The 13,366-nt window shown below is 41.5% G+C and overlaps 1 protein-coding gene across 3 annotated transcripts in view; it reads left to right on the plus strand.

Annotated features, from left to right (window-relative positions):
• Positions 1 to 2,717: 2,717 nt before the first annotated feature.
• Positions 2,718 to 13,366, plus strand: part of LOC132400496 (myosin-11-like) — a 55,533-nt gene continuing 44,884 nt past the window's right edge. For 2 of the 3 annotated variants that reach the window (XM_059981495.1, XM_059981496.1), the window contains exons 1-4: positions 2,718 to 3,110; positions 8,316 to 8,369; positions 9,043 to 9,135; positions 9,226 to 9,304. In XM_059981495.1, the coding sequence (XP_059837478.1) occupies positions 8,344 to 8,369; positions 9,043 to 9,135; positions 9,226 to 9,304 (198 nt within the window). In that variant the 5' untranslated portion in view covers positions 2,718 to 3,110; positions 8,316 to 8,343. The remainder of the gene's footprint in view (positions 3,111 to 8,315; positions 8,370 to 9,042; positions 9,136 to 9,225; positions 9,305 to 13,366) is intronic. The other variant, XM_059981497.1, reaches the window with a different exon arrangement.

Below are 13,366 nucleotides of genomic sequence, written 5' to 3' on the forward strand. Positions count from 1 at the left end.
GGAACATACCACCAACTCTGGACCTATTTTCAGTGCACTACCTATGTACTAACAAAAAAAAGCATTAGAAACTTACTTAGAGCCCACATCTATACTTGTCCAAGCCTGTTGAGCCAAGGTCAGACCATTCTGAAGTTCAAAGTTCAAGGTAAATTTATTATCAAAGTACATATATGTCATCATATAGAACCCGGAGATTTGTTTTCTTGCAGGTGTATTCAGTAAATACAAGAACTGTGGCAGAGCTCAGATCATTCTTGAACTTACTGAATTATAACATGCTTCTTTGCCCATCCATTAACCCTTGTTACAGTCACTATACAGTAATTGGTTTGCACAGTATCAAGATGCATTACAGAGGGCTTATACCAGACAACAGTCCTCTGTATTTTGCACATAACTTAGAGCTCTTCCTGAAATGAAGTAGGATCGACCATATTTTGCTCCCACCGTGTCAGTGGTGCATCAGAAGACAGCTCGTACTGTGACCGAAAGGATACCAGTCAAGTTGTTTTTGCAACATCAACTTCACACTCAACCGGACTCCCTCAAGCCTAACTTGATCCCCACTAGTTCAAGCAATAATTGCAGTAACTGACAGATGAGATGACCAGGCCTGCCCAAATATTTCATGTTGGAAATGAGGTGACGATCCAGAGTTTCTGAAGCTGTCATGAAGTATAAGGGACCTTTGAGCTGCAATATAAAATTCAAAAATAGGCATATTTTGACACCATTAGTAAATGGTTTCCAGATAAAGTCATGCTCATTTACAAATGTACTCCTTCTGAAATTGTGGGAGAACCTTTTACACGTTAATGGTTATCTGCCCTCATTTTATTCTGTAACAGTCAGTGCCAGAGAGACTTGACCTTTAAATTGAGCAGATTGTATATGTGTTTTGTGAGTTAGCAATAAGTTCTATAAGTGGATAGAATACTCCGCTGAATTTGTTCTAGGATTCGTCTGGTTATGTTTTGTGTTCTTATAATCTGTGTGCTCTTGTTACAGGATGGTTAATTTAATGGGAGTTGCAGTGCACATCTCCTTATCTCTCTCTGTTATAAGTGAGGTTATTAGAGAGACCTGTAAGTTTTTATCCCCTTGTATCAGGAGACTCCGCTATGGCCTGTAAAGGAAATGTCATAGTGAACATAAGATGATAAATGCTATGGAAAGTGTTCATACATGATACTATTTTAAATTAAACAGTAAGGATTACACACTTTGAAACACATATTTAAATAGGGAAAGGGTAAACTCTAATTTGCTACCAGAGCTTCTTCCTGCAGTGTGATTAGCATTTATAAGCCATGAATGGCAAAGGTGACATACAAAGTGGAGAGTTGCTTGGGAGTGAGAGAAAAAAATCTTCTCGCTGCCTGAACTGGGATAGAGTTCCGCTTGTCCTCACTTAGCAGCCCATGAGCCTTCATGTCTAACACATCACACTCTGCAACTTCTGTTATCTTCAACAGGACCCTACCACCAAACATATCTTTATCTCCTTCCACAGGGAACACTCCCTCTAGTTTCCCCTTGTCTTTTGTACCTCCCCACTTATCTTCCTCCTAGCTCATAACCCTGACAGTGGCAGAAGTTCCACACCTACCTATTCACCTCCTCCCTCACCTCCATTCAGGGTCTTCCAGGTGAGGCAACACTTCACATGCCAATCTTTAGGGGTCTTCTTCCGTATGTGATGCTCCCATTGCAGCCTCCTCTGCACTGGTGAGACCTAACGCAGACTGAGGGGCCGCTTTGTCGAGCACCTCAGCTCCATCTGCAAAAAAATATAATTTCCCGGAGGCCAACCATTTTAATTCCTATCCCCACTCCCGCTCCGACATGTTGGTCCATGTCGTCCTCTTCTGCCACAATGAGGCCATTCTCAGGTTGGAGGATGCACACCTCATATTCCATCTAGGTACCCTTCAAATCTGATGGCACAGACATCAATTTCTCCAATTTCTGGTACATCCCCCCCCCCCCACCCCCAACTTCTTCATTTAGAAACATAGAAAATAGGTGCAAGAGTAGGCCATTCGGCCCTTCGAGCCTGCACCTCCATTCAGTATGATCATGGCTGATCATCCAACTCAGAACCCTGTACCTGCTTTCTCTCCATACCCACTGATCCCTTTAGCCACGAGGGCCATATCTAACTTCCTCTTAAATATAGCCAATGAACTGGCCTCAACTGTTTCCTGTGGCAGAGAATACCACAGATTCACCACTCTCTGTGTGAAGAAGCTTTTTCCTCATCTCGGTCCTAAAAGGCTTCCCCTTTATCCTTAAACTGTGACCCCTCGTCTTTCCTCATTCTGTCTTCTTACATGTTCTCCTCACCGGCTTCTCATCGCCCCCTGGTGACTCTCCTCCTTTCCTTTCTCTCCTCTCCTATTCGATCCCTTCTTTTCCAGCTCTTTGCCTTTTCCACTTCATCCTCCTTCCCCACCCACCTGGCTTCACCGATCACCAAGATTTCTGACGGCCTCCTCCCCCTCCCAATTCGGACTTCTTCCCGCTTCCTTTCCAGACTTCTCCGCCCAAAATGTCCAATGTTTATCCTTTATATAGATGTTGCCTGACGCGCTGAGTTCCGACAGCATTTTGTCTGTGTTGCGGAGAGAAAAAAATAGCTTAGTTCCTGTTTCCCTAAATCTCATGTGATCGGGGGAAATATATCGACGCACATTTGGACTTCTATCCGCAGAATCTGCACCTGAAATAAAATAGACAAGAAACCGATCTGTACATTGGTATCGGAACGGAAAATTGCGGTTCATTTATTTTATAACTGGAAGCGAAGGGACGAAACCTGAATCGCATACGTGGAAAGTTCCGAAAGTAATGAGAGCGGAACTCAGGCAGTACCCAGCAGCTTAGGACTTGAGGGTTGTTAAAGATCAAAGCGGAAAAGAAATTCAAGTAAACATCGACAGTGCCAGGGAAGTACGTTTGTCATATCCTCGTTCAATCACTTGGATACTGAGTCCATTTACCTACACAACGACCGGGACCACAAAGAACAACAGAAGTTCATAAGTCAGACGGAAGTTTGCATTCTCCTTGGTAACGATACTCTGCGGACAATCCGGAATTTGCAGGTACGTGTGCTTTCAAGGGGAGTAGGGCAATTGATTCGTTTATTACAATAACCGCAAGGATTCACCTGTGTTTTCTGGTCTATAACAGTACAGGAATATCTTAGAAAATCATTATCATTTCAATCTGTAAGCTGATTTTAAAGCAGTATTTTTGATACTGATAAATGACCTTAAGGTTGTATTTAAATATTTAAAAGATGTATATCAGATGTTTCAGATCAAGTTAATAAGTGAGTAGCTGTTGGAAGCCTGCAAATGAGGTTAAAGCTCAGAACTGGTCCAACAGCAAAATGTGCAAACAACATAATTAGGTTATATTTATTTCTATTAAGGACAGTGTAGAAAAAGTATAAAAAAGACATTTTTGTCATTGGCTAATGAGCTTTAATATAGATAAATAAGGAGAAAAGACTGTACAAGAATTGGAATATATATTCTGGGGACTCTTTATTAGTTACACCCACTCTTTAAGGCAAATATCTAATCAGCTAATCATGTGGCAGCAACTCAGTGCATGAAAGTATGTTGGCATGATCAAGAGGTTCATTGACATTCAGACCAAACATCAGAATGGGGAAGAAATGTGATCTAAGTCACTTTGATTTTTGGTGCCAGATGGGGTGGTTTGAGTATCTCAGAAGCTGCTGATCTCCTGGGATTTTCACAGACAACAGCCTCTGGAGTTTATAGAGAATGGTGCGAGAAATGAAAAAAAAAAATCCAGTGAGTGTCAGTTCTGTGGCCAAAAATGCCTTGTTAATGAGAGAGGTCAGAGGAGAACGGCCAGGCTGGTTCAAGCTACTGGAAAGTGACGGTAAATCAAATAACCGTGCATTACAACAGTGGAGTGCAGAAAAGCATCTCTCAACACACAACACATTGAACCTTCATGTGAGTGGGTCCCAATGGCAGAAAAGCACGAACATAGACTCAACTGTAATAGGTACAGGGGGTACCTAATAAATTGGCCACTAATTGTCCGTTAAAATGGAGGGGGGGGGGGAGAGGAAAAAAGACAAGGGAAATGAAATGTAACAGTTCAGGTTAGTAAAGACATAAATAAGCAAATTTATTTTGTGAGGACTAGAACCTTAAGCACAAAAAATGTCTTGAAATTGTTGGAAATCTTCTTTAGAACTCACAAAGTATTCTCCATTGGAATTCCTAAAAAGAAAGTCTTCTGTACAATTCTGATCTCCATGTTATAAACAGAATATATCATAATTTAAGAAAATTCAAAGAACATAATTAATTTGCAAGATATGGTCACCATTCATAAGGCAAGTATTTATTGTCAACCCCTGATGTTTGAAACGATTGTTTTCTCGACAGTTTTAGAGAACAATTGTCAGTCAAATTTACTGGAGTCACAATCTTTTTAATAGGGATGGCAGATTTCCTTTCCTACAAGTCAGTTATGAGCCAAATGGGTTTTTGAATCCAATAGTTTTTTGTTTGATAGGTTTTTTCCATTCAAGGTTCATTAATACTTGCCTAGTGTTATGGTGAAATTCAATTTTAGATCAATAGTTTAGGCCTCTGGATGCTAATCCCTAAACATTTTGCTACTCTACTGTAAACATTGTAATAATAGAACTGAGAGGTTATACTAATCTGAAAATATTGAACAGGCTGGGTCTTCTCTGGCACTCCGAGATCAAAGTTCAAAGTGAGTTTATTATCAAAGTACATATATATCACCATATACAACACTGAGATTCATTTTCTTGTGGGAATACTCAATAATTCCATAATAGAATAACAACCAATGAAAAACTGTACCACCTTGGGTGCTCAATCAGGGTGCAAAAGACAACTAACTGTGCAGATTCAAAATGAAAGAAAGAAATAGCAATAAATATTGAGAAACCGTAATGAAAAATCCTGGAAGGTGAGTCCATAGCTTGTGGGAATAATTCAGTGAAGGGGCAAGTGAAGTTATCCCCTCTGGTTTGGGAGTCTGATGGTTGAGGGGTAATAACTATTCCTGAACCTGGTAGTGTGAATCCTGAGGCACTCTACCTTCTTTCTGATCACAGCAGTGAGAAGAGAGCATGCCCTGGGTGGTGGTGATGATAAGTGCAACCACACTCTGTGTAGATCTGCTCAATGGTGGGTAGGGTTTTACTTCATGATGGACTGGGCCATACCCACCACTTTTAGTAGGACTTCCAATGAGAAAGATTTAGGTGGGCAACCAAATCCCAAGGGACTTCTACTATTCAAAATCTCCAACCTGACAAGCTTCTGACCAAATAGCACAAAAGGACCTTCAAGGCTTGCTCATCATCCAGAGTTTCAGGTCTGTGCTGACAGTTTGCCATCCATATTTGTGATTCTCAATGGTACCTATCTATGAGAGAGGAAAGATGGTGTGAGTCCTGTATTAAAAGCAAAAAAAATCTTCTTACAACAAGTGAGGAATACTCAACTTTCTGGAGTGGAAGACAAACAATAGAGGTGCAGTATTTTAAGTATTTTGTTCCATGACCAGTGGTACATTCATGGGTTAGAGAATATACAGAATTGGATTTTCTGAAAACTGCCCTGGAACACTCTGAAGGGATTGAATAAAAAAGCACACATTCTGTATGTAGCCACAACACTGGTAGAGGTAGTAGAGTAATTTAATATGATGATTTAAGAAGGCACTTGGGATGTTTATTTTATTTAAACAGCCAAGGCACAGAATGTAAGAGCAAAGACGTTACGTTACCTTAATATTTAGATCATAACATGCTCTACCAATCAGGTTCCTTAAAGGTTAATTGGCAGGTTGAGTTGGTAGGGAGGAAGACAAATGCAATGTTAGATTTATTTTGAGAGGACCAGAATATAAAAGTGAGGATGTAATGTTAAGCCTTATAAGACACTGGTAAGGCCTCACTTGGAGTGCTGTGAGTAGTTTTATCTGAGAAAGGATGTACTGACATAGGAGAGGCGTTCAGAGGAAGTTCACGAGAATGATTCTGGGAATGAAAGGGTTACCATATGAGGACCAATTGATGGCTCTGTGCCTGCTGCCTGTACTCCATAGAATTCAGAAGCATGAGTGAAGATCTCATTAAGACCTGTTGAATGTTGAAATATCTCAATAGAGTTTCCTATACTGGACCAAAGGGCACAACCTCAGAATAGAGGAACATCCAATTAGAATGGAAATGAGGAGGAATTTCTTTAACCAGAGATTGGTGAATCTGTGGAATTAATTGCCACAGGTGGCTATGGAGGCCAAGTCGTTGGCTATATTTAAGGCAGCGGTTGATAGATTCTCCATTAGTCAGGGCATGAAGGATTTTTGGGAGAATGCAGGAGATTGGAGCTGAGAGAAAAATGGACTAGCCATGATGAAATGGTGTTGCAAACTCGAAAGACCAAATGGCCTAATTCTGCTCCCAGATTTTATAGTCTCTATGGTCTTGATCATGACTATCATCCTGCTCCCTACATTGTCACTGCACTGAAGATGAAGAGGACACTGTTGAGAATACTGTCAGGATTGGATAACCTATGGTTATTTTCTAGGGAACAGAAAAAACTGAGAGGAAACAATTGAAGTGCATAAGATTTACAAAGGGCTGTGGTAAATCCTTTGTACTTAGTTTCCCTTGGCAGAAGCATCAAAAGCCAGGTGATAGAGTAGAAAGGAGATGAACTTTCACTCAGAGGGTGGAAGGAGTCTAGATTTTGCTGCCTGAAAGGGTGGTAGAAGCAGGAATCCTCAACATAATTTAAGAAGTGCTTGAACTTAAACTGTGGTGACCTGCAGGCCACAGAGTTGATGTTACATTGCAATGTTTTGACCAGCATACATGATGGCCTAAATGGGTCCCGAGAAAGGGATTTGGGTCAAAATGCTGACTGTACTCCTTTACATAGATGCTGCTGAGTTCTACCAGCGTTTTGTGTGTGTTGTTTGGCTTTCTACATAATGACTTTTCCATGTTTCTCTAAAAGGAACACAAGGATAGGATGCACTGAGGCAGAAGACTGCTTCTGCGAGCTGCTGTGGTGAGCTTCCCAAACTTTCCAGAGCCCTGGTACGGGGAAAGGTAGTAACTGAGAAACAGGCAACATTCATCATTAGAAGTATTGCCTGATCTCAAGTAAACAGGCTGCTATGTTTTATTTCTATTAGTAAGACTCCACAATCAGATTCCCAGGTTGACTTTTCATTTAGTCCCAGCTAATGTCCTCCCTCTTTAATTTTTTTTTCACCCAAGTCATCTCCTTCATTATAAGGCTGTGGTGAACTACGTGTGCCTGTCTAGACACGCCCCCTGCTGACTACTCCTGTGGCTCCTCCCACAGACCCCTGTATAAAGGCGATCGAGGCCTGAGCCCGGCCTCTCAGTCTCCAGGATGTAGTATGGTGGTCACTCACTGCTGGTTCCTTCTTCCAGTCAATAAAAGCCGATATCTCGCCTTCACATCTCAGAGTGAGTTATTGATGGTGCATCAAAGGCATCATTTCTTGGTCATTAAATTTGGAGTTCGGGTTCAGCAATGGATTACTGATGACCCCTATGATGCGTTTGGTGTAATATTTCATAATGCTGACACTATTGAAATTGTGATTGAATGCCGGGCTTTCCTTTTTGGGGTTACTAATGCCCTTCCCTTGGACAACATCGGCGGCATGGAGAGGGGAGACTTGCAGCTTGGGCAACTGCTGGTCTTCCATTAAAAAAAACCTTGCCCAGGCTTGTGCCCAGGAAACTTTCCGAGGTGCAACTCCATGGTCTGTCGAGACTAACGGAGGCCTATTGAGGATGAAGTCAACGAAACGGCAGAGACTGATACAGGTTGGTACCAGCAGCATTGCAGGAGTCACCAGTCAGCGTTGAACTCAATGAAGGACTGCCTTAGGGGCTCCAGCTCTGATTTTTTTCCCTCGGGGTTTACTTCTTCATGAGTGGGTATAGTTGTAAGGCAGTGGAGGTTTGGAAACTGGAGTTTCTTTCTCCTAGATGAGCTGCCAATCACATCTAATGAGCCCCATATATGTGTGTATATACACATACACCCACTCACTATAATTCATGGTTTTGTTCATGCTTGCATTGTATTACTACCATAAAGTTAAGAAATTTTGCAGCATATGCAGGTGATATTAATCTGATTCTGATCATTGTGGAATTGTGATTGAGTAGACCCATTTCTAATCTGCCTATGTTTTTTTATTTCTGTTCTTCAATGGTTTAGGTGGAAAACAAATTGACTCCCAATCAACATGAGCACTTTTCCAAATAAATTCATGTAAGATTGTAGAATTATACAGTAAATGTTGGGTTTTGGTTTGTATTTATCCGTATCTTGCTGTGAGAGTGTTCAGTGAATGTTCATTTGTGAAGTTGGTTGTATAACCCATCGTTGATAATGTTGCAAGACAGAAACTACTTCTCTTATCACTGGAAGTAAAAGATTTTAGACCATAAGATATATGAGCAGGATTATACCATTTGGCCCATTGAATCTGTTCAGCCATTTCATCATGACAGATCCATTTGCCCTCCCAGCCCCAATCTCCTTTCTTCTCCCCATATCCTTTCATGTGCTGACAAGAATTTATCCACTTCTGCCTTAAATATACCCAATGACTTGGCCTCCACAGCCACCTGTGGCAAAGAATTCAATGGATTCAACACACTCTGGCCAAAGAAATTCCTCCTCATTTGCGTTCTAAAAGGACGTCCCTCTATTCTCAGACTGTGTCCTCTGGTCTTAAACTCCCTCACCATAGGAAACATGCTCTCCACATCAACTCTATTGAGGCATTTCAACATTTGGTAGGTTTCAATGAGGTCACCCCTTTATTTCATGAATATTCCAATAGCTTTTCTTCATGTTGTCAAAATAATATAGTGGGTTCTTTGTTTAATGACTTGTTGGTGTGATTTATATGTTGTATAAATGAGCTCCTTTCCTCTAGTTCTACAGAAAGCTCTTTAGCTTGTGTTGAGGCTGAATTTATAAAGAATCTCCAGCAACAGATCTACTATCTGGAGCTAGAAGCCAATTTCCTATATCCTTTTCTTGGCACGATTGTCCCATTATTATATTAATATCTAATAAATATACAAAGTGCTTCTTTTAATACCTTAACTAAATATACTCGTGAGCAAACGAGAAAGTCCATCATCCTTCAGCCGAAGGTGGAGTCAGAAGCAGAGACAATGTCACGGAAACTGCGGGTAAAGTTAAAATTGTTTAGAAATGAATTTAAATCATTGTTGCTGTGCATAATTTCAAATGTAGTGTTGGTGAAACTGCAGAGAGGAAAATGGATAAAGCTGATATTTTCATGATTAGAAATATGATGTGAGGTGATTGCATTTCTTTTCCTCTGCACACCTCAGTCAGAAATGTATAAAATTCTAAAGGGATTGGGCAGGTTAGATGCAGGAAGATTGTTTCCAATGTTGGGGAAGTCCAGAACGAGGGGTCACAGTTTAAGGATAAAGGGGAAGCCTTTTAGGACCGAGATGAGGAAAAACTTCTTCACACAGAGAGTGGTGAATCTGTGGAATTCTCTGCCACAGGAAACAGTTGAGGCCGGTTCATTGGCTATATTTAAGAGAAAGTTAGATATGGCCCTTGTGGCTAAAGGGATCAGGGGGTATGGAGAGAAAACAGGTACAGGGTTCTGAGTTGGATGATCAGCCATGATCATACTGAATGGCGGTGCAAGCTCAAAGGGCCGAATGGCCTACTCCTGCACCTATTTTCTATGTTTCTAAGATACAAAGTCCATTTATTATTAAAACATGTATGCAGTGTACATCCCTGGGGTTCATCTTCCCATGGACAGCCATGAAACAAAGGAAAATATGGAGCCCGTACAAAGAAAGGCATCAACCCCCGTCTCCCCGACTGCCATGCTAAAAAAAAAAAAATACAAATCACACAAAAAGCAAAAAAAAAAGGAAAACACAGAATATGAAAAACCAACCCACAAAGTCATCGTTGAAAGAGTGTCCGGGCATATTCAGTTCAGCTCAGTTCAGTTCAGTCTTGCATTATATTCATTATATGCAGGCTTCCCCAATCAAAAGTCGCACAAAATAGCAACAGAAAAGAAAGGAGTGACCAGAAACGAGAAGCACATCATAACGTGAGCTACAGAGCGCGATCCGCAAACTCTCGATTAAGCCTTGCCCAAGACCCAGAACTCCAGCTCCATCCTCCAACACACTGAGGGAGAGAGAGAGATCATTTGAATGCAGGGACCTTCCTCTGGGAGGAGCAAGCGAGATGTTACATGCAGAAACCTTCCTCTAGTAGCAGTGAGTAAGAGGCTCCTAGAATATCCTGGCTGTGTCAGTAGGGTGCTTCAAAAGCTCTGTTTAAAAAAAACACTAAGAAAATGTGCAGTGATAATAGATGGAATTGAGCTAAAAGGGTTATGAATCAAATTCTACCTTTATAAAGCCAGCCTTTTAGCAAAGTGAGTTGGGGGGTGTCTGTAGAACTACCACTATGGAATCTGTATAGAAGCATAGAAACTAATCACAGGTTTAATCAATTACCCTACTATTGTTCAATAAAATCACAGCTTTTGCATCCTAATTTAGTTTAACACACACAAAGTGCTGGAGGAATTCAGGAGGACAGGCAGCATCTATAGAAAGCAATAAATAATCAATGTTTCAAGCGGAGACCCTTCATTAGGATTTCATTAGTAGCTTGTTCCTACTTTTTCTTGATTTATTTATCCTTGATTAACTAAAGAGCAGGATAAGCTGCCTTAACGACTATCATCCAGTAGCACTTGCATCGAGACGATGAAATGCTTTGAGAGGTTTATTACGGCTAGAATCAACTCCTGACTCAGCAAGGACCAGAACCTCTGCAACTTACCTATCACCACAACAGGTCTATGCCAGATGTGATCTCATTGGCTCTTCACACGGCCTTGGCTCACCCTGCCAATACAAATACAGGAAGCTGTTTCTTGACTCTAGCTCAGCATTTAACACAATCATTCCTGTATTTTTGATCAAAAAGCTCCATAAATTTGGCTTCAGTACCTCCCTCTTCAACAGGATCCTCGACTTGCTCACCAGAAGACCGTAATCTGTGGAGATTGGAAACAACATGTCCACCTCGGTGACAATCAACATTGGCGCACCTCAGGGGCGTGTGTTTAGCCCTCTGCTCTACTCTTTCTACACCCATGACTATGTGGCAAGGCAGAACTCAAGAGCCATCTATAAATTTGCTGATGGCACAACCATTGTTGGCAGAATTTCAGATGGCGATGAGATGGCGTAAAGGAGCGAGATATATCAGCTATTTGAGTGGTATCGGAACAACAACTTAGAACAGAAAAGTGAATATGAGTGAACATACACCAGTCCTCGTAGAGGGACCAGAAGTGGAAAGAGTGAGCAATTTCAAGTTCCTGGGTGTCAATAGCTCTAAAGTACTCACCTGGACCCACATATTGATGCAGCTACAAAGAAGACATGACAGCAGCTATATTTCATTATATGTTTGAGATGAATTGGTATGTCACCAAGAACACTTGAAAATTTGTACAGATGTACCATGGAGATCCTTCTAACTGTCTGCATGGCTGTCTCATATGGGGGTAGGGGGTTGCTACTGCACAGGACCAAAATAAGCTGCAGACAGTTGTAAAATAAGTCAGCTCCATCAGGGGCACTTGTCTCCATAGCTCCGAGCACATCTTCAAGTGTGAAGCCTCAAGAAAGCAGCATCCATCAAGGACCCCCAAGGAGGTACAGAAGCCTGAAGGCACACACTCGATGATTCAGGACAGCTTTCTCCCCTCTGCCATCTGATTTCTGAATGGACATTGAACTCAAGAACACTACCTCACTAGTTTTTTATTTCTATTTTTGCACTACTTATTTAATTTAACTATTTAATATAAATATACTTACAGTAGATCACAGGTTTTTTTTCTGTATTAGTATGTATCACATTGCACTGCCACCACAATGTTGATGATATTATCCTGATTTTGATGTGATGTGGTTCTGTAAGGTATTGATCAGACCATATTTGGAAAATTGTGAGCAGCTTTGGGCCCCATATTAAGAAAGAATGTGCTGGTATTGGAGAGAGTCCAGAGGAGGTTTATGAGCATAACTCTAGGAATGAAGGTGTTAAATATGGAGGAACATTTGAAGGCTCCAGTCCTGTACTTGCTGGAGTTTGGAAGAATCAGTGGGGATCTCTTTGAATCCTATTGAATATTGAAAGGCCTAGATGGAGTGGACATGGAGAAGATGTTTCTTATAGTGGGGGAGACCTGGATCAAAAAGCACAGCATCAAAATAGAAAGCCGCCCCTGTAGAACAGACATGAAGAGGAATGCCAGAGGGCAGTGAATCTGTTAAATTCTTTGCCACGGAATGGAAGCTGGTCATTGAGTATATTTAAAGTGGAACATAGAACATAGAATAGTGCAGCACATTACAGGCCCTTTGGCCCACAATGTTATGCCGACCCTCAAACCCTGCCTCCCATATAACCCCCCACCTTAAATTCCTCCATATACCTGTCTAGTAGTCTCTTAAACTTCACTAGTGTATCTGCCTCCACCACTGACTCAGGCAGTGCATTCCAGGCACCAACCACTCTCTGAGTGAAAAACCTTCCTCTAATATCCCCCTTGAACTTCTTTCCCCTTAACTTAAAGCCATGTCCTCTTGTACTAAGCAGTGGTGCCCTGGGGAAGAGTCGCTGGCTGTCCACTCTTTCTATTCCTCTTATATCTTGTACACCTCTATCATGTCTCCTCTCATCCTCCTTCTCTCCAAAGAGTAAAGCCCTAGCTCCCTTAATCTCTGATCATAATCCATACTCTCTAAACCAGGCAGCATCTTGGTAAATCTCCTCTGTACCCTTTCCAATGCTTCCACATCCTTCCTATAGTGAGGCGACCAGAACTGGACACAGTACTCCAAGTGTGGCCTAACTAGAGTTTTATAGAGTTGCATCATTACATCACGTCTCTTAAACTCTATCCCTCGACTTATGAAAGCTAACAACCCATAAGCTTTCTTAACTACCCTATCTACCTGTGAGGCAACTTTCAGGGATCTGTGGACATGTACCCCCAGATCCCTTTGCTTCTCCACACTACCAAGTATCCTGCCGTTTACTTTGTACTCTGCCTTGGAGTTTGTCCTTCCAAAGTGAACCACCTCACACTTCTCCGGGTTGAACTCCATCTGCCACTTCTCAGCCCACTTCTGCATCCTGTCAATGTCTCTTTGCAATCT

Source organism: Hypanus sabinus, chromosome 10 (assembly GCF_030144855.1).
Source record: "Hypanus sabinus isolate sHypSab1 chromosome 10, sHypSab1.hap1, whole genome shotgun sequence".
Taxonomy (NCBI): Eukaryota; Metazoa; Chordata; class Chondrichthyes; order Myliobatiformes; family Dasyatidae; genus Hypanus; species Hypanus sabinus.